The 25957-nt window shown below is 43.6% G+C and overlaps 1 protein-coding gene across 2 annotated transcripts in view; it reads left to right on the top strand.

Annotated features, from left to right (window-relative positions):
* zswim8 (zinc finger, SWIM-type containing 8) overlaps positions 1–25936 on the top strand; it is a 55495-nt gene extending 29559 nt beyond the window's left edge. Inside the window, exons 9-26 of one of the 2 annotated variants that reach the window (XM_069658582.1) lie at positions 5092–5267; positions 6448–7762; positions 8356–8487; positions 9586–9765; positions 10100–10283; positions 10519–10617; positions 10697–10821; positions 14896–15202; positions 15340–15492; positions 18113–18335; positions 19830–20119; positions 20199–20422; positions 20502–20999; positions 21375–21552; positions 21741–21893; positions 21990–22109; positions 22353–22531; positions 24295–25936. In XM_069658582.1, the coding sequence (XP_069514683.1) occupies positions 5092–5267; positions 6448–7762; positions 8356–8487; positions 9586–9765; positions 10100–10283; positions 10519–10617; positions 10697–10821; positions 14896–15202; positions 15340–15492; positions 18113–18335; positions 19830–20119; positions 20199–20422; positions 20502–20999; positions 21375–21552; positions 21741–21893; positions 21990–22109; positions 22353–22531; positions 24295–24498 (4740 nt within the window). In that variant the 3' untranslated portion in view covers positions 24499–25936. Of the gene's footprint in view, positions 1–5091; positions 5268–6447; positions 7763–8355; positions 8488–9585; positions 9766–10099; positions 10284–10518; positions 10618–10696; positions 10822–14895; positions 15203–15339; positions 15493–18112; positions 18336–19829; positions 20120–20198; positions 20423–20501; positions 21000–21374; positions 21583–21740; positions 21894–21989; positions 22110–22352; positions 22532–24294 lie in introns of those variants that run through there. The other variant, XM_069658583.1, reaches the window with a different exon arrangement.
* Positions 25937–25957: the final 21 nt, after the last annotated feature.

The raw sequence follows: 25957 nt of genomic DNA, 5'->3' as shown, positions 1-25957 counted from the left end.
GTGCATCCTCATTACGGACAGGTACATCTGCATTACAAACAGGTACATCCTCACTATAAACAGGTGAATCCTCATTACAGACAGGTACATCTGCATTACATACAGGTACACTGCCGTTCAAAAGTTTGGGGTCACTTAGAAATTCCCTTGTTTTTGAAAGAAAAGCACATGTTTTGCCCATTAAAATAACATAAAATTGATCAGAAATATTGTGTGAACATTGTTCATGTTATAAATGACTACTGTAGCTGTAAACAGCTGATTTTTAATGAAATACCTACATAGGCATACAGAGGCCCATTCTCAGCAACCATTAGTCCTGTCTTCCAATGGCAAGTTGTTTGCTAATGCAAGTTGCTAATTTCAACAGGCTAACCAATCATCAGAAAACCCTTGTCCAATTATGCTAGCTCAGCTGAAAACTGTTGTGCTGATTAAAGAAGCAATAAATCTGGCCTTCTTTGGACTAGTTGAGTATTTGGAGCATCAGCAGTTGTGGGTTCCATTACAGGCTCAAAATGGCCAGAAACAAAGAACTTTCTTCTGAAACTCGTCAGTCTATTCTTGTTCTGCGAAATGAAGGCTATTCCATGCGAGAAATTGCCAAGAAACTGAAGATTTCATACAACGCTGTGTACTACTCCCTTCACAGAGCAGCGCAAACTGGCTCTAACCAGTTGGAATTGGGTCTAAAAGACAGGTTGATGGTTTAGACGAAGATATCAGAGAATTTAGCTCAGGAAGGTCAATTGGAGAAAAACAGTCAAGGTAAACATCAGGTTTTTGAGCAGTTTCCAAAGATACATCTGCACCAGTTAACGGCAGGAGGTTACAAATTTTGTCTCTAATCTTTAGGATTTTGTCATTAAAGAAGCTCATGAAGTCGTCACTGCTGAGGCCTATAGGAATACATTGCTCAATGGAGCTGTGACTCTCTGTCAGCCTGGCTACAGTGCTGAAAAGGTACCTGGGATTGTTTTTATTTTCTTCTATGAGGGAGGAGTAGTAGACACCTCGAGCATGCCGTAGGGCCTTCCTGTATTTATTAAGACTATTTTGCCAGATTAAACAAGACTCTTCTGTTTTGGTGGATCGCCACATTCTTTCAAATTTACGCGACATTTGCTTCAAGTTACGAGTTTCTGAGTCATACCATGGAGCTAGCCTCTGTCGTTTGATAATCTTCTTTTTTAAGGGGGCAATCGAGTCTAGATTACTTCTCAGCAAACCTGCAGTACTATCAACAAACCGATCAAGCTGAGAGGGACTAACATTAGCATAAGAGCTTTCTGTAGTAAACAGATGTGGTAAAGACTTAAAAGCAGCTGGAATTGTTTCCTTAAATTTAGCTACAGTCCTATCAGACAAACATCTTGTGAGTACATTTTTGTTAACTGGAGAGTAGTCGGTTAACAGGACATCGAATGTTATTAAATAGTGATCTGATGAAAGAGGATTTTGTGGGAAGACAATTAAGTTTTCGGTTTCAAGGCCATAAGTTAGAACAAGGTCGAGGGTGTGGTTAAAGCGGTGAGTAGGCTGGTTTACACTTTGAGTGAAACCAATAGAGTCCAAAAGGGACATAAATGCCATGCTAAGACTATCATTATCAACATCTACATGAATATTGACATCCCCTACAATAATTATTTTATCTGAACTCAGGACTAAATCTGATAAAAACTCTGAGAATTCAGTTAGAAAATCAGAGTATGCGCCAGGAGGGCGGTATACTATCACAAATAAAACAGGCTGTAAAGTTTTCCAAGCTGGGTGTGAAAAACTCAGAACAAGGCTTTCAAAAGAGCTGAAAATAAGTTTTGGTCTAGGGTTGATTAGAAGACTAGAACTGAAGATGACTGCCACTCCACCACCTCGACCAGTGTCTCGAGAAATATGAGTGTTAAGATGACTGGGAGGAGTGGATTCATTTAAGCTGACATATTCTTCCTGACACAGCCAAGTCTCAGTTAAAGAGAGTAAATCAATATGATAATCTGATATCAGATCGTTCACTAATAGAGCTTTAGATGACAGGGATCTGATATTTAACAGACCACATTTAATTCTCATATTTTTTGGCATAACTTTGGTTGTTGTTTTAATTTTTATTAAATTTTTTTCGACTTACTCTTTACTCTTTTTTATTTAATCTTGAATTAACTGTAATAAAAGGTCTGGGTTGGGGGGCAGACACAGTCTCTATAACATTAACATTGTGGCTGGGAAACTGCTCACAGGGAAGCTCAGAGGAGTGTGTAGGACTACAGCTCTGCCTCCTGGTCTCAACTCTGGTTTGTCAGGTTTTACGACTAACAAACTTAGCCATATTACGAGACAAAAGAGCTGCACCATCAAAAGTGGGATGAATGCCGTCACTTCCGATCAGACCAGGCTTTCCCCAGAATGTCTGCCAGTTATCTATGAAGCCCACATCGTTTGCTGGGCACCACCTCGACAGCCAGCGGTTGAATGATTACATGCGGCTATACATGTCATCACTCATCAGATTGGTACATTGGTACAAGAGGTACATCCTCATTAAAAAAACGGGTACATCCTCACTATAAACTGGTACATCCTCATTACAAACGGGTACACCCTCACTATAAACAGGTACATTCTCACTGTAAACAGGGTCATCCTCACTATAAACGGGTTCATCCTTACATAGGAAACTCGACACGGGAAACCACAAACACCTAACTAAAAATACAAAACTACACACAAGCACCTACAAAAACGTAACAACAAACATGAGACTACACACCATTATACAAATCAAACTACGCACAGGAAACTATACATGAAAAAACACTCATGGGAAACTACTAAACAAACTAAACAAAAATACACAAGAAACAGCATGACAAATTCTTCACACCCAACAAAAGAAATAAAGCTACACTCGAGAATCTTAACACACACTGGCAATTACACAAAGCAAACTACACACAGAGAGCCAAAAGAAAACTACACACCGAAAAATACACAAACTAAACAATCCAAACTCCACATAAAAAAACTACACACTGAAAACTACTTAAAAACAAACTTAATACGCCAAACTACTCATGGGAAACTCCAAGTAACAATAAACATGAAACTACACATAGGAAACTTAATACAAACCAAACAGCGCACAGGAACTACACATGGAAACTACTAAATGCACTCAAAACAACCACTACACCAGAGCACCTACAAAAATGTAACAACAAACATGAACTTCACACAGGAAAATACACACAATAAACTGCAAACGGGCAACTACTACAACAAAAACCAACGGGAAACCACTAAACAAACAAGAAACACCAAACTACACATGGGAAACTACACTCAGGAAACTACAGACGAGAAACCACACATTAAAAAAACACCACACTGAAAAGTACACATAACAAAATTTAAATAGAAAACTCAGAAAATGAAATGCAATGAAAACTACAAACACTAAATGACACACAAGAAATGACATACGGGAAGCTATACACAGGAAACTACAGATGAGGAACTACACAAGGGAAATTATGACCTAGACAACGATATGTTACAATGAACTAATTTTTAAACCATAAGTCTGTTTTATCTGTTGTTGTTGTTGTTGTTGTAACAAGAACATATGTGTTTGTTGTTGTTGTTGTTGTAAAAAGAACATATGTTGTTGTTGTTGATGTAACAAGAACATATATATACATATATGATATCAGAGTTGAGTGTGTCAAAGTATCCAAAAATATCTGAGTAAAAATAAATGTTCAGAACCACTAGAAAACCACGAGGGACGTTATTAATGACGTAGTGATCAAAACGATCAATCATTACCAAATCACATCACCTTTTACAGTATAAGTTTCATAAACAGCGACAATCAGTGCATTTACAGTAGGGACGTACGGAGTTAGATACACAATATCTCCTCATCATATTGTGCAGCTTGCTGGAGTTCGATGACAAGGGAGCGGAAAGTTAGATATTTAGGGCACAGCTGATATAGGCACATAGATTGTTTACATTGGGTAATAGAACTGCATATGATTGTGTGTGGACAGAGAGTGTCCGATGTCAGCGATGTGGAGCGGACCCTCTTTTGCCGTTAGAAGTAAACTGGTCCCGCTATTGTTTATTTGGTTGCCAAGACTTCGCGAGACATTGATGTCCTGTGACTCCGGTCACTGTTTCAGTGCTTTTCCTCAACAAGGACAGAATGGACGACTGTTGATTTGTAGTGGAAATCTCCACAAGTCGTTTATTTGCAACTTCACGACACGTTAAAGAAATCTGAAGCAGCGGCGGCAACAATTCTGTGGCTGCCACTAAATGTATGTCGCGGAAACACTGCTGCTTCTCTAAGTCCACCGCAGATGGAAAATAAAAGAATGACACGTTGTCATCTCCAATGGTAGATGTGCACCGGGGGCAGCACACACAGGCATGATGGGGAATCATCATGGTATGTGCAGAGACGTTCAGTGTATGTGGACACGAGTTAGCTCAGACTAAGAGAGGAGGATTGATCGCCAGCCGAGAAGTGTTATTGAACCTGTGAGGGCGGGACAACTGCGGTTGATTGGTTCATAATTGGTACAAGGAAATTTATTATGTAATAAAAACCGTAACATAACCACGCCCAATTCAACCCCAATGTCAGGGCAGTTAACAAAGAAAGGCAATAACTCGAGTTTGGATTAAAACTAATTTCTAAAACTTTTTAGATGCGTAGTAGTATGTACATAAGACCCTAAATTACATAGTTAGAAGGATTTTCTGGATTTGTGTTTCCAGGGGCCCTAAGGAAGTTTTTCTGAATGTTGCTAAGAGCTGCTCATGGTCATTCATGTTGGGTCTCTCTCTAAATAAAGAGTATGGTAAAGACCTGCTCTGTTTGGAAAGTGTCTTGAGATAGCTTTGGTTATGATTTGGCGCAAGTAAAATTTGATTGATTGATTTAAATGTGATTTATGTCAGAGCATTGTGCTGGATCTTTGATTTACATATAAAACTCATAGATACTCATTATAAACTTTACACTGTTTTACACTCACTCCTCTTCCTAAAATGTTCGCTGTGTGTTCTTTGTGATTTCAGATCATCAGCTGGTGGTACAGCGTCCGGACGTCAGCATCACACAGCAGTGCCAGTGGACACACCGGCCGCAGCAATGGTCAATCAGAGGTGGCGGCTCATGCATGTGCCAGCATGTGTGATGAAATGGTGGTGCTGTGGAGGCTGGCAGTGCTGGACCCCACCATGAGCCCCTGCAGGTCAGAAACTAGGATTAAGACTGGGGTCATAAATAAAAGTCATGTGATATCTAAAGGGGCTATACGTAAGATTTGACATGTATTAATAATTTTTTATTGCCAGTGTGTGAAGGTATAGCAGAGGAACTGATGAATTGAGACCTTCCCCATCTTCCTCCGTTGGCCCTAACAGCCTGTGGGCAGATTTTTATGTAAAGCTCGGGACGGTTTTTCCGCATCTGCGCGTTCGCGAGTACCTCTGCCGAGAGCTCATTCTCCTCCTCTACAGTCAACAGTGTACAACACGAGACAACGCAAGCTGTGAAATGGAGACGTTTAATGCCAACAAACGGCACCCACAACAACACCAACACAAACTACACACAAGAATAAAAACAAAACAAAGTTTTATCTAGTGAAGCCCGTCTGACCAAACAGGAAGTGACTGACTTCAGGGGGAAAACTAGAGTCAACATCGGCAGGGCATGTGAATCATGGAGACCTTCGATTGCTTTTGGGGATCAAAACAGACCCACGACTGGCTTTCTTGCTACGCGTTGTAAGCTTGTTGAAAGCTCTGAAGTAAGCAAAACTTATTGTTGTCATAGAAACAAAACACGTGTGCAGCGTTTTTTCTCTCACTGCTTCATCCCATCTCTCTCCAGCTGCCCTTCCCTGCCTGGCTAATGTTCGCTAATGCTTGTGATGATTTGCTGGTTCAACGGCGTAATTTGCCATTTGGTTACGAAGCACAATGCCGGAGTCATGCAGTGTATTTATGTTAGAGCTAGTTGGCTAACCTTAGCATGCTCGCTAATGTTATAACATGTATGAAATACAATCTGAGTGTGTATGTCAGTTATGTAGCTTGACAAATAACTTCGCCAGCTAACATGATACTAACTTAGGTATTATGACAAACCGTGTGGATTTTGGACAACATGATGCCGGTCAATAAACACGAATCGTAAGTAGTAAACAGCCGGTGAGTTCCGAGACTGAGCATGCTCCGTTTCGCGTGTCTTTGGCAAAAACCCCGGATGCTCGTTCATGCGTGCGAGTATCCGCACGAGCGCATACAAGAAGGTTGACTGCAGTTCCCTCAACGGCCGACCGTGTCGCTAGGAATGAGGATTTTCTGAAAGTAACATATAGACCCTTTAAATAAAGATTAAGTTTGACCTCTGTGTGTCTGTCTCAGGCGTCTGGAGCTGGCGGGGCAGCTTAAGCAATGGCACCTGAAGGTCATTGAGATCGTGAAGCGGGGGCAGCACCGGAAGTCTCTAGACAAACTGTTCCAGGGATTCAAACCTGCAGTGGAGTCCTGTTACTTTAACTGGGAGGTGGCCTACCCACTGGAAGGTATCACGTACTGCAGCGCTGACAAGAAGAGCGCCACCTTCTGCTGGTCCAGAGCAGTGCAGCTGCAGAGGGGAGCCAGAGCAGCTGCAGGGGGGGGCGGGGAGCCCTCTGAGGGAGGGGGAGGGGCCAGAGGAGAGGGAGGAGCTGATTATAAAGGAAGAGGAGGCATTCACTCCTCCCAGCAGGAGGTGGCAGTGCGACCCAAAGAGACCATCCTGACCAAGAGGAAGGGTCTGTCAGTGAGTGGAGGGGGGGGCATGCTGGTCCGGCTGGGGGGCGGAGTCTCTCTGTCCCTGGAGGATGGAGGAGGGAAGTGCATGTACAAAGGGCCCGGCTCGTCATCTGGGGGGAAGCTGAAGCTCACTCAGGGAGGGGGGAAGGGGGGGTCAGTGGGGGGTCCTGGAGGAGGAGGGGGGTTAGGGGGAGGGAAACATTGCAATGCGAAGAGGAGGACCAGTAGCGAGGACAGCTCTCTAGAGCCGGACCTCGCCGAGCTCAGCCTGGACGATGGCTGCAGTCTGGCTCTGGGGGCCGAGGCCAGCAACACTTTCGAGTTCCTGCCCCCGCCCCCCGAGATGCTGCCCTCCCCCAGCCCACTGCTCAGAGACTCACGCAAGTACAGTGGTGGGGGAAAGATGTTTGAACCCAAGCGTGTAAACCATGCATCCACTGCACCTGCTGCAGAGCCTGCTCCCCCATGCCTCCCCCCCAAAGAAACCGTGTTGGTGGTTCTTGACTCTGCTCAGAAGGAGGCAGAGCTACAGGTGGAACTGCAGGCGGAGGCGGTCCACAACAGAGAAGAAGACGTAGACTCAGCCGGAAGTAACCAGCCCTCCACCTCTGCCTCCACCACCACAGAAAGAACTGCTGTAACTGAAACACCTGCAAAGCCTCCACAGGGCCGCAGGGAGGCGGAGTCTGCAGGAGGAGCTGCAGAAGGCGGGACAGCACCTGCACCAGGAGCAGAGGTTGCAGGAGGAGCTGCTGGAGGAGGATCAGGAGGAGGACCTGTGGGTGAAGACGACTATCAGGCATACTACCTGAGTGCTGCCTCAGAAGAAGGAGCTGACAGACAGCTGGCTGAAAACCACCAGGAGGAGGAGCCAGACATCTTCGCTGGGATGAAACCACTGGAGCAGGAGGGACGCATGGAGGTAAAGAAGGAGGAGAAGGAGGATATTGATATCATGATGTGCACATGTGCAATAACTCTGCAAGTATCTGGTGAAGTTTACTATATTTGTTTAGGTTACAGCTTAGTTTTTAGTTCCAATTCCAATATGGTACAGCTCTATGTCAGACCTCATCCATAAACCTGCTCACCATAGAAAGAAAGAACATGTAAATTAAATGTATGTTCCTGTTGTGACAGATCCACCGATATTCATTATTATTATTATTATTATTCATGCTCTCCAGCATTGTCAGTACTCTAGTTTGATTGATGCAATATCTGTGTGGACTCTTAACCGACATTAGCCTCATAACCTTGATAAAGTGGAGGGGTATTTGTGTATCCCTGTGACCCCGGAAGCTATGGGGTCCAGATGAAAGCGCCTTTGACGCAACGTTTTTTCTGTAGGCCTGCTCTCACTGTAGAGAGTATAACTGATTGAGGACTGAGATCAGTTTCACTGATCTCTCAAGCATTTATCTGTGTTCAGATGCAGTTTGTAACAAAGTGTGTGTGTGTGTGTGTGTGTGTGTGTGTGTGTGTGTGTGTGTGTGTGTGTGTGTGTGTGTACAGGTGCTGTTTGCGTGTGCAGAGGCCCTCCATGCTCATGGCTACAGTAATGAGGCGTGTCGGCTGGCGGTTGATCTGGCTAGAGATCTGTTAGCAAATCCCCCTGACCTGAAGGTGGAGCAGCCGCAGACAAAGGTACAAACTGTCACACTACTCTTCTTCTGTGGTGTAGTGTTCCTCTGTTCTTCTTCTGTGGTGCAATGTCTGTGGCTGTGTGATGGGATATACTCAGCCTTTCTAATATTTATTACATATTGTGCTCAAATTTTGAAGAACAGTAAATATCAACCATTCACTGAATGTGTGTCTCTGCCTGTCTCCAGCTTCCTGTCCTAACATGTTTATCACTCAACCTGTTCTGTCCTCTATATATGTGCACTATACATCTTGACAGGCAGGTAAACACTCTCCTTACATCACGACTCTGATGACGGTTGTCTGCTTTCCACAGGTTTAATGATGTTGCAAGGAAAGTTGTGAAACTAAAACATACAAAAAAGCATAAACAGTCCTATAATACTTTCACATGCACATAAGCACGATGTACATATACACAACTCAATATGACTTAAACCTCTAATTTAAATATTACCGTATTTATGTATTTATTTTAGTTTTTTATCCAAAAATGAAATATACAATATCATATTTTTAACCTGATATCAATAATGAATTTACTTTGCAATAATCAAAGGCAACTCACAATCTTCAAGCACCAAATGAAACATTTACCCCAAAAAAATCATCTATAAATAAAGGTTATACTTATATTAACAATACATACCCATGATGCTATCAAAGGCATGCAACCTCAGTGTAGATGTAGCTGGATTCACTCTCATACAATGCCATTCAGCCATGTGCTCAACTTCCTGCTAAGCGGTCACATGACATTACTTCCTGTAACTAGCTTCCCGTTTCTCTTAAAGTGACCACAACATTAAACAGAAACACCTTAAATCCACAGTATAAAACAGAAACACACTCGAACATTAACTGTGTAACATCACACAGCTTCTTGTCCTAACATTTTTATTATTCAGCTTCCTGTCCTAACATTTTTATCATTCAGCTTCCTGTCCCAATATTTTTATTGTTCAGCTTCCTGTCCTAACATTTTTATCATTCAGCTTCCTGTCCTAATGTTTTTATTATTCAGCTTCCTGTCCTTATATTTGTTTTATTTAGCTTCCTGTCATTACATCAGTGTTACTTCCTGTTTGTTGTGTTCAGGGGAAGAAGAGCAAAGTGTCGACCAGCCGTCAGACTCAGGTGGCCACCAACACGTTGTCGAAAGCTGCCTTCCTGCTCACCGTCCTCAGTGAGAGACTGGAGCTCCACAACCTGGCTTTCAGCACCGGCATGTTCTCCCTTGAACTGCAGAGACCGCCAGCATCCACCAAGGCCCTGGAGGTCTGACTCTGTTATATAAACATATATACTCATAGATACAAACTCATAGCTGTAACAAACAGCAGCCTCTGACCTCCAGTTGCAAAAAATAACTGATAAACGGTAAAGCAATGTGCTACCTTTGGCTCTCACCAGATCTCTGCATCACGTTTGTATTCACACACACTTAATGATTACTGATGTTTAAGTGAAGACTGGTTTTATCTACATGCTATAACTGTAAATTTATATGTGTTCAAACTCTGTGTACGTGTTTTGTGTATACTGTATCCCTGCTGTGTAGACTGTGTAGACCTGTACCCCCACACTGACTCCCTGTGTACCTGTGGTCCAGGTGAAGCTGGCCTATCAGGAGTCGGAGGTGGTGTCTCTGCTGAAGAAGATCCCTCTAGGGCTGGTGGAGATGTCGGCCATCAGAGAGCGAGGCGAGCAGCTAAGGGATGGAAACTTCTGTGATTACAGACCAGTGCTGCCGCTTATGTTAGCCAGCTTCATTTTTGACGTGCTGTGTACTCCAGGTAAGCACCAAGTCTCTGCAGTACTCCTGCACAGGTTGCATTAAAGTTCCATGTCCTTTTATCTGTTTCATATGAGTCACCTGTTCAGTGTGACATACCTGCAGGATGGAGAGCATGAACTTCATGTTGTTAATAAAGTTCCTCTTCATACTTTCCTTCAGTCAAGCTGAAAACATTAAAACATGAACTCTAAAAATTAACATCCCTTTGACTTTACTCCATATTGTTTGTGCAGTTGTGTCCCCAACGGGCTCCCGTCCACCGAGCCGTAACCGAAACAACGAGATGCCAGGCGATGAGGAGCTGGGTTTCGAGGCCGCGGTCGCTGCTCTCGGTACGTTTACACACCTGACCATTTAGATCATATATACCTGTGTGTCTCACCTGTACCTGACCCCTGTGTGTGTGTGCAGGGATGAAGACCACAGTGAGTGAGGCGGAGCATCCTCTGCTGTGTGAAGGGACCCGGCGGGTGAAAGGAGACCTGGCTCTGGCTCTCATGATCACGTACAAGGACGACCAGAGCAAACTGAAGAAGGTAACCGATCAGTCTGATCACATTTATCACTTCGATCACTCTGATCACACTGATCACTCTGATCTATAATATCCAAACTGCCCCCTAAATCCACCAAACTCGCATAAAACGTATCTGAGAAGAACCCATAAGGGCTACAGTGTGACGAGGGACAGACAGAACAAAGCTAAAGGCAGAAAAACTACACACACTGCAGATAATTTGCAAAAAGACTGGAGTCGGGAGTCCTCTCTGCTAGCTGCAGCTCATCGGCTAATGCTAATCCCGATGAAGACTGAGAGATGGAGGTTAGCCTCAACACAATAGTCAGTCAAAGTTTTCAACAAGATACCCGACAACAACCAAAGGAGATCAGGGAGGAGATTGGTAAAACCAAAATAAGACTGGACGAGGCAGAGGAACGAATTACTGATGCAGAGGAGAAGCTGCAAACAGTGGAAGAAGTCATGACAAAGCTTGTTAAATTCCAGACTCACCAGGAAGCAAAACAAATATGCCAGGAAGGAAGGTCCAGATGGAATAATGTTAGGATTTACTCCGTAACTGAAGGGTCTGGGAAGGACTCCCCATCCATGATAACTTTTGTTGAGGAGCTACTGAAACAAAATCTTTCTCTGCCCGCTGACAGGAGTTCAGCACTCGGCCCCTCCCCACCTGAAGGAGCTCCACCGAGATCCATCATTGTAAAGTTTCTCAGAGTCACAGAACAAAAGATAAAATTCCACGATTGGTGTGGCAGAAACAGGGATTCATATGGAAAGACAAAAAAGTTAACTTAGATCAACACTATGCACCTAATTCTGTAGGACAACAGCAAGAGTACACTGAAGTGCAGAGGACCTTAAAAGAAAAAGGAATATGGTTACAGACCAAACATGCGACATCGGCCCCATTGATATTTCTGACCACTCGCCTACACGAATGACAGTGAGCATTAGCAATAATCCAAAATCTACTCTTTGGAATTCGAATATATCCTGAATAATCCCAAGGTAAAAGAAGAAATAAAAAAAGATACAGAAATCTACTTTAAAGAGAATGATGACGGAGAGGTACCTCCACCTATGGTATGAGATGCATACAAAGCAATATTAAGGGGGAAGTTTATTACCCGATCTGCATGACTAAAGAAGCTTAAACAAGAGAAGCTCAACAATTTACAAAACCAACTCAAAGAATAACAAGAGATCATGTGAAAAGAACAGAATAAGATAAGGCAACAGAGATTTAAAAAATACAAAATGAAGAAGTTGAGATATAAAATGTGCTATTCTTTGAAGCAGGGGCAATATGAAGCAGGGAGTAAAGCTAAGAAACAAGTAGACAATACTATCGATAAAGTAAGACAGACAGTCCAACATAAACCGAAAGGGATTCAACATATTTTTGGAATGTACTACAAAGACCTTTACTCGCAACCAAAATTAGATAACGAAAACCAAATTGAGAGATTCCTTAATTCTCTGAACCTGCCCACAGTCAGGGAGGATCAAAATGATACTCTGACGGCAGAGATGGCTTCACAGCTGAGTGGTACAAAACCTTTAATGATCAGATAACCCCGAGGCTGGAGGGAAGCCATAATCTCGGAAATTCCAAAAGAAGGTAAGGACAAATTAGACTGTAAACAACACAGACCCATCTCTGTGCTGAATCTGGACTACAAAATATACACATCAATACAAGCCAGGAGAATAGAAAAGATCTTTATTCACCAGAGACAGAACCAAGATAGCATAAGAAGAACATCACACATCATGTGGCATATACACCAAAATCAGACAGGAGCTTTATGAATGGGAGTAGACGCAGAGAAGGCCTTTAACTCTGTCAGATGAACCTTTCTCTATAAAGTATTAAATACATTTGGCTTTCATAAGACTATTAAAGAGGCCTTCCAAGCAATACATATGAAACCAACAGCAAGAATCAAAATCAATGGCAACCTATCAAAATCCTTTATATTAGAACGTCCATGCAGACAAGGCTGTCCTCACTCTCCACTTCTTTTTGCATTATTCATTGAACCTCTTAGCCAGTGTATAAGACAGACCGAAGAGATCACAGGAATAAAAATAGGGGAAGGGGAACATAAACTTTTTGCAGATGATGTATTAATCTTTCTGACACAGCCAACAAACTCCTTTCCCATTCTGATGTCAACTTTGGAAGAATGTGGTCGACTATCAGGATACAAACTAAACATCCAAAAAACACAAGTCATGACCTTCAGTTATGACCTTCTGAAACAAAACATTGATACGTACGGTCTGAGATGTGAAAAAGATTCAATGAAGTATCAAGCCAAGTACGGCCCTCTAAAGTCCAAAATGAAATGTGATGTATGTATGATGTATCCAGGTGGAACCTCATACCCTGTCTGAACTTCTCCTCAGGGTAGAGTCAGTTAAGGTGGTTGTCCTGCCACGTCTGGTATATCTATTCCAATCACTCCCAATTGAAATACCTGAACAACAATTCATTTAATGGGACAAATTAATTTCCCGATATATCTGGATGGCTAAAAAAAACAAGAATTAGATCTAATTTAATATTGCAAAAATAATAAAATAATAAATAAATAATAATGTTCTAGTCTTTGCAACCAGTCAAAGCTGCTTTTACACTACATGTCCCATTCATACACACATTCATACACTGATGGCAGAGGCTGCTAAGTGCCTAACTGTCAATCAGTCATCACATTCATACCCGTTGGCTATGCCACCAGGAGCAATTTGGGGTTCAGTGTCTTGCCAAGGACACTTCGACATGTAGCCTGAGGGAGCTGGGGATTGAACCTCCGACTTTCTGATTGAAAGACGATTACTCTACCGCTGAGCCACAGCCGCCCGAGTGGGGCACTGAAAATACTAAGATCGTGAGCGTATGACACTGACTTTACCCCCAACATGACAGATAAACGGTTCGAAATCTGGATGAATAAAGGACTCACTGTTGTTTTATACAAAACGGAACATTGCAGAGCTTTGAAACCTCAAAAAGAAATGATGGCTTGGAGACTCAAGATTTCTTTAAGTACTTCGTCTAAGTACTACGTCTTCATATCAACATACAAATCAGAAAACAGACACAAAATAGTATCCAGACTTTCAAGGGCCTCGAAGAGACTTCAAAGGTGAACACCCATTATATTAAAAATAAATGGGAAAAAGAAGGCAGGATAGTTATATCTGGAGAAGAATGGGAAAACATTTGTAAATCTCAATGGAAAACTACCTCTGCTCAAACCTGGAGACAATTTGGAGGGAAGAATGCCGTAAGGTTTTTCATTTCTCCTGCTCAGAAAAACCACCAAGCTGCAGGAGCGAGCTGTTGGAGGCTGTGCAGATCGACTGTAGCTAATCATTTTCACGTATTCTGGGAATGCCCGAAACTTGTGTCATATTGGCAAGAGATCCATAAATGCTTGGAAACCGTATTTGGGATCACAATTCCATTTGATGTTTTGACAATGTATATGGGTGCCACTATACAGAATGTTCAGACTAAAGCAGACAAATACTTAATGAGAACACTCACGATTGGAGGGAAAACAGCTTTGACGTGGAAATGGCTACAACCTGACGCACCACAATTAGAAGATTGGTTAAAACTATTTGTGATACGTATGTAATGGTGAGAGAAACCTTTCCTTTGAAAGTACAAAAAGATAATTTACCACTGTTATTGCAGATTATGGTTTCAACCTTTGGAAATATTTATTTTTTTATTTATTTTTTATTTGTTTGTTTGTTTCTTTTGTACTTTTTTATTTATTCATATTAATTTATTTTCTCTTAATGTATACAAACCATACCCTTTTTAAGAAAATGCCTACAGAAAAGTTAACTGTTTACGGTGATTCTATTTGTGTATTCAGTGTACATTTTTGTAAAACCTCCCGAATAAAAGATTTTCTTTGCTTAATCAGTCAGACACTCCTTCAGGACAGTTTTTCCTCCTCTGTGTCTTCATTAACTCTTTAACTCTCCCCTCCCTGTGCTCTCTATCCCTCTCCATCTCTCTCTCTCTCTCTCTCTCTCTCTCTCTCTCTCTCTGCCCCCCCCCAAGATCCTGGACAAGCTGTTGGACAGGGAGAGTCAGACTCATAAGCCTCAGACTCTCAGCTCTTTTTACTCCAGTAAACCAGCAGCAGGAAGCCAGCGCAGCCCGTCCAAACACACAGCCAGCAGCCACAGCGGGGTGGGTGGGGCCACAGGGGGGGTCTCCAAACACGGCCCCTCCTCTTCATCTGCAGCCCCTACAACTGCCCCTTCTTCAGCTGTGGCTCTGACAGGTGAGGAGGTGACGCACCAGGACCTTAACCCAGTACAGACCAGTTCGACAGCAGAGGGGACGGCCGAGACCAGAGAGAACGGTGAGACCACAGGATTCATATGAATGTGTATGAGTACTAATATTGGTTAAAGTGATATTTAACCTGAAACGCTTACACTAAACATAAGAGTTCTCCATATCAGCACCAGAGTGACACCACCTGTTCTCTCTCTGCAGTCTCTGATGGAGCTCCGCCCGCTGAGCAGCAGACTGAAGCTGCTCCATTCAAACTGGAAACAACAGTTCCCAGTCGGCTGGCTCTGGGAGCTCGCTGTGGCTACAGTCAGCGCTGCTGGGGCTCACCTGTGCGCCAGAAGAAGAAACACACAGGTGAAAATAATTTCTGTGCATATGTTATAAACGGCCAAGTATACATGAAATAAACATGATGTTAACGTAAAAAGTAAACATGACTTTAACATGAAGTAAACATGATGTTAACGTAAAAAGTAAACATGACTTTAACATGAAGTAAACATGGCATTAACGTGAAGTAAACATAACGAAAACATCAAGTAAAAATGATGTTACCTTAAGTAAAAATGACGAACACATAAGGTCTATATGACCTCAACATGAAGTTAACATGACGAAAACATGACGTTAAAATGAAGTAAACATGACGTCAGCATTACGTTAACATGGCGAAAACATGAAGTATACATGACGTTAACATTAAGTAAACATGATGAAAACATGACGTTAACATGAAGTAAACATGACTTTAACATTAAGTAAACATGACGAAAACATGAAGTTAACATGAAGTATACATGACGTTAACATTAAGTAAACATGATGAAAACATGACGTTAACATGAAGTAAACATGACGTTAACATGAAGTAAACATGACAAAAACATGACGTTAACAGGAAGTAAACATGACGTTAAGATTAAGCAAACATGAGGTAAACATGACGAAAACATGACGTTAAAATGAAGTAAACATGACGTCAGCATTACGTTAACATGGCGAAAACATGAAGTATACATGACGTTAACATTAAGTAAACATGATGAAAACATGACGTTAACATGAAGTAAACATGACTTTAACATTAAGTAAACATGACGAAAACATGAAGTTAACATGAAGTATACATGACGTTAACATTAAGTAAACATGATGAAAACATGACGTTAACATGAAGTAAACATGACGTTAACATGAAGTAAACATGACAAAAACATGACGTTAACAGGAAGTAAACATGACGTTAAGATTAAGCAAACATGAGGTAAACATGACGAAAACATGACGTTAACATGAAGTAAACATGACGTTAACATGAAGTAAACATGACGAAAACATGACGTTAACATGAAGTAAACATGACGTTAACATGAAGTAAACATGACGAAAACATGACGTTAAAATGAAGTAAACATGACGAAAACATGAAGCAAACATGACGAAAACATGACGTTAACATGAAGTAAACTTGACGTTAACATGAAGTAAACTTGACGTTAACAGGAAGTAAACATGACGTTAAGATTAAGCAAACATGAAGTAAACATGACGAAAACATGAGGTTAACATGAAGTAAACATGACGTTAACATGAAGTAAACATGACGAAAACATGACGTTAAAATGAAGTTAACATGACGTTAACATTAAGCAAACATGACGTTAACATGAAGTAAACATAACTAAAACATGACGTTAACATGACGTTAACATGAAGTAAACATGACGTTAACATGACGATAACATGAAGAAAACATGACGTTTAACATGAACTAAACATGACGTTAAAATGAAGTAAACATGACGTTAACATGAAGAAAACATGACGAAAACATGAAGCAAACATGACGAAAACATGACGTTAACATGAAGTAAACATGACGAAAACATGAAGCAAACATGACGAAAACATGACGTTAACATGAAGTAAACATGACGAAAACATGAAGCAAACATGACGTTAACATGAACTAAACATGACGTTAACATGAAGTAAACATGACGAAAACATGAAGTTAACATGAAGTAAACATGACGTTAACATGAAGTAAACATGATGAAAAGAAGTAAACACGATGTTCACATGACGTTAACATGAAGTAAACATGACGACAACATGAAGTAAACTTGACGTTAAGATGAAGTTGACATGACGAAAACATGAAGTTAACATGACGTTAACATGAAGTTAACATGACGTTAACTTGACGTTAACATGACGTAAACATGACGACAACATGAAGTAAACATTACGAAAACATGAAGTAAAAATGATCTAAACATGACGTTAACATGAAGTTAACATGAAGTAAACATGACGTTAACATGAAGTAAACATGACGTTAACATGACGTTAACATGAAGAAAACATGACGTTTAACATGAACTAAACATGACGTTAACATGAAGTAAACATGGCGAAAACATGAAGCAAACATGACGTTAACATGACGTTAACATGAAGTAAACATGACAAAAACATGAAGTAAACATGACTTTAACATGAACTAAACATGACAACATGAAGTAAACATGACGTTAGCATGAAGTAAACATGACGTTTACATGACGAAAACATGACAACAACATGAAGTTAACATGGCGTTAACATTAAGTAAACATGATGAAAAGAAGTAAACACGATGTTCACATGACGTTAACATGAAGTAAACATGACGACAACATGAAGTAAACTTGACGTTAAGAGGAAGTTGACATGACGAAAACATGAAGTTAACATGACGTTAACATGAAGTTAACATGACGTTAACTTGACGTTAACATAACATAAACATGACGACAACATGAAGTAAACATTAAGACAACATGAAGTTAACATGAAGTAAACATGACGAAAACATGACGAAAACATGAAGTAAAAATGAACTAAACATGGCGTAAACATGGCGTAAACATGGCATAAACATGACAGAAACATGAGGTAAACGTGATCAAGTGACCTGCCATGTGTTTAGGCATGGCGAGTATTGACAGCAGTGCTCCAGAGACGACCTCTGACAGCTCCCCCACCCTCAGCCGCCGCCCACTCAGAGGGGGCTGGGCCGCCACATCGTGGGGGCGGGGCCAAGACAGCGACAGCATCAGCAGCTCGTCGTCTGATTCGCTAGGCTCCTCCTCCTCCAGTGGCTCTCGCAGGGCAGGGGGTGGAGCCAGAGCCAAGAGCACGGATACCAGCAGGTAAACACACTGAGTCAGCAGGTAAACACATTAAGTGACATCATCAGCAGGTAAACACATTAAGTGACTTGTTTTTTCTTCAGGAAACTCAGAGTTTGGCTCTGTCTCCTCCCTCTAGAATATAAAACCCTCATTCACGTCCTCATTCATTCAGCCCGTCTCACGCGTCTTGGAGCAGTTAGTCTCTGTGCTGCTCTGACCCCTTTGTAAAAGTCTTTTATAATTATTATAAAATAATCAAAAAACAAATCTGTGTCAAAGTCATCATCAGCAGATTTCCCACCACCACTGCCGAGTGCACTCAGATAAGATCATTTATTTGGTCCTCTTCATTTCCGACCAATACAAAAGCAGCCGTAAGTTATTGGAAATATTTATTTAAAAAAAACATGATTCAGTTTAATCAAACAGGATTCAGGTGAGAGGACATACTGTATGTGAAATCAGCCTTATGTTAGGGATAAAGCTAATGCACATTAAAACAGCCATTGAATGATATTTAATTAGTTTAATATTTAAAATCTGACTGAAGTGAGCTTCAGCCATGAGCCTGTTCTGCCTGAGCCGCACCTTTGAACGATGTTCTGGTATTTTCATTTTTAACTGCCTCCATGTATGTTTTTCTCCCGCTGGATTGCTCCTAAGTTAATATAAATTTTAGCTTCCAGTCGTGATTAAATATTAAATAAATAGACCAGTTCAAACTGACGCATTCACTTGAGCCGCTTCTCTCTCTTTTGCAGCTGCAGCTGTGTTACTTTATTTTTCTAAAAACATGCTCATATTCGCTGAACATCCGCATGACGATTCCGAGCTCCACTGGTGTGACGTAGGAGGACCTCTTTTTGTGTACCGTTGCCAAGGTGAATCGTGGTATCGGGGCTCCATTATTGCGGGCTTTTTATAGTCAGCGTGCACGCGCTTAACTCCGGCTGAACCTACTTAGAGTTGATTGAACTAACTCTGGTCAGCTGCTCTGAAACCAAAAAGCGACTTTCAGCTCAGGGTAAGTCAAACCACAGTCCGGGGTTAGACTGAGGCTTTGTTGAACCTCCTTTCTGACACGGACCCCTGGTCTAAAAATGAAGTTTTGTCCTCTTGAGGCTGTCTCCAGCAGTGAGTCAGTCCCCATAGATCCCCATGTTAAACTTTACAGCAGAAACATGTTTACAGTATTAGAGTTCGACTGAGGGTTTGTTGAACCTCCTTTCTGACACCGACCCCTGGTCCAAAGTCTAAAGTCAGTGGCGAGTTCACATCACGAGTCCCCATGTTAAACTTTACAGCAGAAATAAACATGTTTACAGCCTGGTACAAAAAACAGTTTAGGTCTCTATAGCTCATTTCTCTCTTCATGACAACTGTACGGGGAGAATCTTTATACAACTCACCTGTTTACATTATATTAAGGCTTAAAGTGATGGATCATTAGGGGCGTGGCCTCTTTGAGTGACAGGTGGGAGCTGCTAGGTGTCTCTCTCTCTCTGTCTTCAGGTATAAGGGGCGTCGCCCTGAATGCCATGCCCCACACGTACCTAACCAACCCTCTGAGGCAGCGGCTCATTTTTACTTTGAGCTGGCGAAGACAGTCCTGATCAAAGCGGGGGGGAACTCGTCCACCTCCATCTTTACACAGCCGTCAGCCAGCGGGGGCCACCAGGGGCCCCACAGGAACCTGCACCTGTGCGCCTTTGAGATCGGACTGTACGCGCTCGGCCTGCACAACTTTGTGTCCCCCAACTGGCTGAGCAGGACGTACTCGTCCCACGTGTCCTGGATCACAGGTGAGGGGGGGAGTGAGGGAGGTGTCTGTTTTTTATATGTCTGTGTGCTCTGACTCACTTCCTGCGTCCGCCCCCTCAGGTCAGGCCATGGAGATCGGCAGTGCAGCTCTAAACATCCTGGTGGAGTGTTGGGACGGTCACCTGACCCCACCTGAGGTGGCGTCCCTGGCGGACCGAGCGTCCCGGGCCAGAGACCCCAACATGGTGCGAGCGGCTGCAGAGCTCGCCCTCAGCTGCCTCCCCCACGCCCACGCCCTCAACCCCAATGAGATCCAGAGGGCGCTGGTGCAGTGCAAGGAGCAGGTACGGGGGGGAGTGGGTGTGTGTTTTTTTGGGGGGGTGTTAGCCTTTGATTTATCGAGTAATGACTCTTCCTTCTCAGGACAACGTGATGCTGGAGAAGGCGTGCATGGCGGTGGAGGAGGCCGCTAAAGGGGGTGGAGTCTACCCTGAGGTCCTGTTCGAGGTGGCCCATCAGTGGTATTGGCTGTACGAGCAGTCGATGGGGGGGGGCTCAGGCCAGCAGAGGGAGACCTCCGGACGATGCGGAGCCAACGGGGGTCCCGGCAGGAGGCCTGTGGAGTCGAGCTGCGGGGTCCTCGACGGGGGGGGCAACATGGAGTCGGCAGGGCTAGCGACAGTGACGGCGTCGGTTACGGCGGCGGCTGTCGTCCCAGTCATCTCTGTGGGTTCCACCATCTATCAGTCCCACCCCCTCCCCGGGCAGGCCATGGCCCACCCCCACAGCCAAGGCCTGCACCCCTACACCACCATCCAGGCCCACCTCCCCACCGTCTGCACCCCCCAGTACCTGGGACACCCCCTGCAGCACGTCCCCCGGCCCACGGTCTTCCCCGTGTCGGGCGCCGCCTACCCTCAGGTCAGAACTCAGATGCCGAGAATCATGGGAGATTATTTTATTTTATCAAGAGGCTGTAAATTAATAAAAAATATAGATTTAAAAAAATGTTTTTAACAGAATAAGAGAATATTTAATCACCAAGCAGCAGAGGACATTTATTGATTATTTATTTATTTGTTTATTATTTGGATCAATGTTTGTTTTATTTGTTGACATTCTCGTGCATGTTGAGAGAGCAGCGGTTTGGTTTCTGTCGTCGTCTTTAAAGTGGAATAATGAATCCTCCTCACGGCTCAGTGTGAACGCAGACTGCTACCACTACTGAAGAGTCTAACACACACCCCTCTGTGTGTGTGTGTGTGTGTGTGTGTGTGTGTGTGTGTGTGAGATCAGGGGATGCACCCAGCCTTCATCGGGGCTCAGTACCCATTCTCGGTGGCTGCAGGTCCTCAGCCCCCCATGGCAGCCACAGCCGTGACGTTCCCTGGCGTCCCCGTCCCGTCCATGACTCAGATCGCCGTCCACCCGTACCACAGCGAGACGGGGCTGCCGCTCAGCACCACCGTGGCAGGTCAGGACTGAAATACCCCTTGCTCCTTCAGTATGAGACTTCATAATGAGTCAGGATGTGAACACGTGACTGTAACACGAAGTATCAATGTGTGTTTGGACTGGGTAATGTGTGTGTGTGTGTGTGTGTGTGTGTGTGCGCGAGCACCATGATCTGTGAAGTATTCAGTGTGATGTCATGTCCCTCAGTGGGCAGCGTGCACTCTGGCCCCGCCCTCCAGGCTCTACCGCTGTCCTCTCAGCCCTCATTGGTCGGCTCTGCGTTCCCAGCAGAGGACGAGCAGCACAGCCAGCCAATCAGCCAGCAGGGCTTGCACTACCTGCACTCTGCATACAGAGTTGGTGAGTACACTCAGCACTGTGGTACCACTGTGTACTGTGGGGCAGTACAGTGTGTGTTTCAGTATAACCTGTGTGTGTGTGTGTGTGTGTGTATAGGCATGCTGGCTCTGGAGATGTTGGGCAGACGAGCTCACAACGATCACCCCAACAACTTCTCCAGGAGCCCCCCCTACACCGAGGACGTCAAGTGGCTGCTAGGACTCGCTGCCCGACTCGGTGAGACATTAACACGCTATTTACATGTGTATGTGCTCATATGTGTATCTTTAATATATGTGTGTTATCCGTGGCCAAGTTTGATTTAAACGTGACGTGAACAGAGCGTCTCCTCTGCACCGTCAGAGCTGCTGTTTATCAAAGTGTCCGAACGTTTCCTGTCATTCAGAGATTTATAAATAAAGTTTATTAAATTCATTAACATATCTGTCCTGCTTGTTTCTCTGTCTGTCTGTCTGTCAGGTGTGAACTATGTGTATCAGTTCTGTGTGGGTGCAGCTAAAGGCGTCCTGAGTCCGTTTGTCCTGCAGGAGATCATCATGGAGGCTCTGCAGAGGCTAAACCCCGCCCACATCCACGCACACCTGAGGACACCTGCGTTCCACCAGCTGGTACAGCGCTGCCAGCAGGCCTACCTGCAGGTAACACCCACATCAGAGGTCGAGTTCACAGATATTTTCTGTCTTTGACAGAATTTTTTGAACAATGATGGAAACATTTGAAGGCTGTCATTTAGACGGATCAAAACCCTGAGAGCGATCCACTCCTCACCTCCACACCACATCATTCATTAACTATCATCCACCACCGACCTCACTGGGCCATATGTACCAGGCACTTTTTAGGGCGTGTCCGGCCCACTTTTGCTAGTTACACGGTGCACAGACAAACTGAAAGCATCAGTATCATGATTTAAGGAGACGAGGGAAACAAAAGCTTGCCGTCAACGTTTATCGTTCACTGTATCTGCAAACACACTGCTTTTTCCTTATGAGTCAAAGCACTGCTGTGAGTGACGAGCAGACTTGTGTGTTGTGAACTCTCTAAATAGCAGAGACAGACTGCGCCACTGACTTTAGACTTTGGACCAGGGGTCGGTGTCAGAAAGGAGGTTCAACAAACCCTCAGTCGAACTCTAATACTATAAACATGTTTCTGCTGTAAAGTTTAACATGGGGCTCTATGGGGACTGACTCACTGCTGGAGACAGCCACAAGAGGACAAAACTTCATTTTTAGACCAGGGGTCCGTGTCAGAAAGGAGGTTCAACAAAGCCTCAGTCTAACCTGACTGTGGTTTGACTTACCCTGAGCTGAAAGTCGCTTTTTGGTTTCAGAGCAGCTGACCAGAGTTAGTTCAATCAACTCTGAGTAGGTTCAGCCGGAGTTAAGAAAAACGTTAGAAAAACGTACATGGAAGCAGTTAAAAATAAAATACCAGAACATCGTTCAAAGGTACGGCTCAGGCAGAACAGGCTCATGGCTGAACCTCATTTCAGTCAGATTTTAAATATTAAACAAATTAAATATGAAGAAATGAAGAGGACCAAATAAATGATCATTTGTCTTATCTGAGCGTTCCCGGTAGTGGTGGTGGAAAATCTACAAATGATGACTTTGACACAGATTTGACTTTTGATAATTTTATTATAATTATAAAAGACTTTTGCAAAGGGGTCAGAGCAGCACAGAGACTAACCGCTCAAACGCGCGTGAGGCGGGCTGAATGAATGAGGACGTGAATGAGGGTTTTATATTCTAGAGGGAGGAGACAGAGCCAAACTCTGAGTTTCCTGAAGAAAATCACAGACACAGTTACCATAGTAACCAACTCAGAGCTGAAGTTACCTCTCTTTCTGAAACGGCAAGCCCGAGGTTTCCCTCATTTCAGGGTTAACTAAACCCGCTTTCTGAAATGGACCCCAGGTTTTTGTTTGTCTAAGGCGCAGCCGCTTTCTGTGTCCTCAAAATGGCAACGCACCGCCCGTTTGCCTGACCACACCTCATCTTAACACTGACGCACCCATAGGTACTAACAGTCACAAGATCACTTGGAAAACAAACATGCTTTGTGTGGTCACATGAAAAGTGAGCGCAGAGCCGCTGTGTGTTCATCTCTTGGTGCTCTGTTAAATCTGTTTCTTCCAATTAAATGTTTGTATTTGTCATGGAGAGGTTTTGAAATTAAAGCTGGTAAAACTTGTTAATAATATTTATGACCCTGTCCGTCAAAATGACAGGGAGAAAGTCTAACCTCTGACAGACACACACACACACACACACACACACAGCTGAAGTTGTTACAGTCAATAATGAGCTCATAGTGAAGTGGGAGAGCAGCTGTTATTAGACTGAACCATCGGCCATATTGGATATACTCTCTCTGTCTCTGCCCCCCCCCCCAGTACATCCACCACCGGCTGATCCATCTGACTCCTGCAGACTACGACGACTTTGTGAACATCATCCGCAGCGCTCGGGGGGCGTTCTGCCTTACGCCGGTCGGGATGATGCAGTTTAACGACGTCCTGCAGAACCTGAAGAGAGGCAAGCAGACCAAGGAGCTGTGGCAGAGGATCTCCCTGGAGATGGCCACCTTCTCCCCTTGAGGGGGGCAACTGTTACCGCCCCCCCTCACTGAGACTGACCCTGTCCCCTGATACAGACACACAGCACACAGGAAGTACAATCAGACCCCCCCACACAGGGACAGACTGCTTCATCATGTTTGTGTTTCTGTGACTGGGGGGGCTGTCTCCTCCCCTCCTCTCCTCCCCTCGTCTCCTCCCCTCCTCTCCTCCCCTCTTCTCCTCCCTAGTATCCTTCCCTCCTCTCCTCCGGTCATATCTTTTTCTCGTCTCTTCCCCTCTCCTCCTCCCTCGTCTCCACCCCTCGTCTCCTTCCCTCTTCTCCTCCCCTCTTCTCCTCCCCTCTTCTCCTCCCTCGTATCCTTCCCTCATCTCCTCCCCTCATATCTTTCCCTTGTCTCCTCCCCTTGTCCCCTCTGTTCTTTAGTTTGAATAAATCAGCTGACTCGTCTTCGCCCTGACTCCTTCCTGTCAGGCTTCGTGTCTCTGTGGTTTCAGGTGACATTGATGTTTGAGGACTTCCTGTTTTTGTTTAATCTTTTGATACTTTGTGAAGAATCGGAGGAGGAGGAGAAGAAGAAGAGGAGGATAAAGGGGCTGTTGTTGTGGGATCCATATTTACATTTCAGCCTGAAGAGGGACCTGAACTCCAGAAGCGGCTGGATGAGACTCTCTCGGTGTCCCGCAGTCAGAACTGGATCAGACCAGAACATTAAATGTTTCAGAGCACCTGAAGGGACAGAATAAGAGTTAGGTGTTCACTCGATTCTAACATCTCTAAACGTTTTCCAAAACCTTCTTTTTCTAAATATTAATCAGATTTTCTATGAAAGAGTTTTGGACATTTAACACAACCAGACACTGCCGTTGAGTTCAGTCTGAGATTTTGTTTTAAACGACTACAAACTCTGTAATAAAAACAGAAACACTGAACTGACCGAGCTGAAGTTTCTACTTCATCCTGACCGTTTCAAACCGTCTCATTTGGAATCTCAGATGAAGTTTTGAATTGGAGGCATCGGGAGTCTCACACAGTCTCATTTATTAAATGTCACTCTGGTGTTTGAGTTTGATGGTGAACTTCTCACCTGTAATGAGACCTGGTTCTGGTCTGGTTCTGGACTTCCTGTTTCAGAGGTCCCCCCCCCCCCCCTGTGGTTTAAGACCATGGTGCTGTTATTAACATGTCAACGCTCCATCCCGTCCCGGCAGCTCGCTGGTTCTGATCCGGACTCTGATTGGACCTCACAGGTGAAGGTGTGACTCAGTAGAATATGTACTGTGATATTTTTGTATTCTCAAAGTGTAGCTCCATGAAAAGTTCTTTATGTGATTGAAAAGTTCCTTTATAGAAAGAAAAGAATAAAAAAAGGTAAAAGCAATACTGAAGTGTAGAGTTTACTAAATAAAGACGATTAAAACAGTGATGGGCTCAGAGTCCTCTGTGGGGTCGCTTTGTTACAGCATTGGGCCTGGGCCT

Source organism: Semicossyphus pulcher, unplaced genomic scaffold, assembly GCF_022749685.1.
Source record: "Semicossyphus pulcher isolate SPU_LCO1_2020_fin unplaced genomic scaffold, fSemPul1.0.p SCAF_12, whole genome shotgun sequence".
In the NCBI taxonomy this organism is placed as follows: domain Eukaryota; kingdom Metazoa; phylum Chordata; class Actinopteri; order Labriformes; family Labridae; genus Semicossyphus; species Semicossyphus pulcher.
This window is presented reverse-complemented; position numbering and strand designations above follow the sequence as displayed.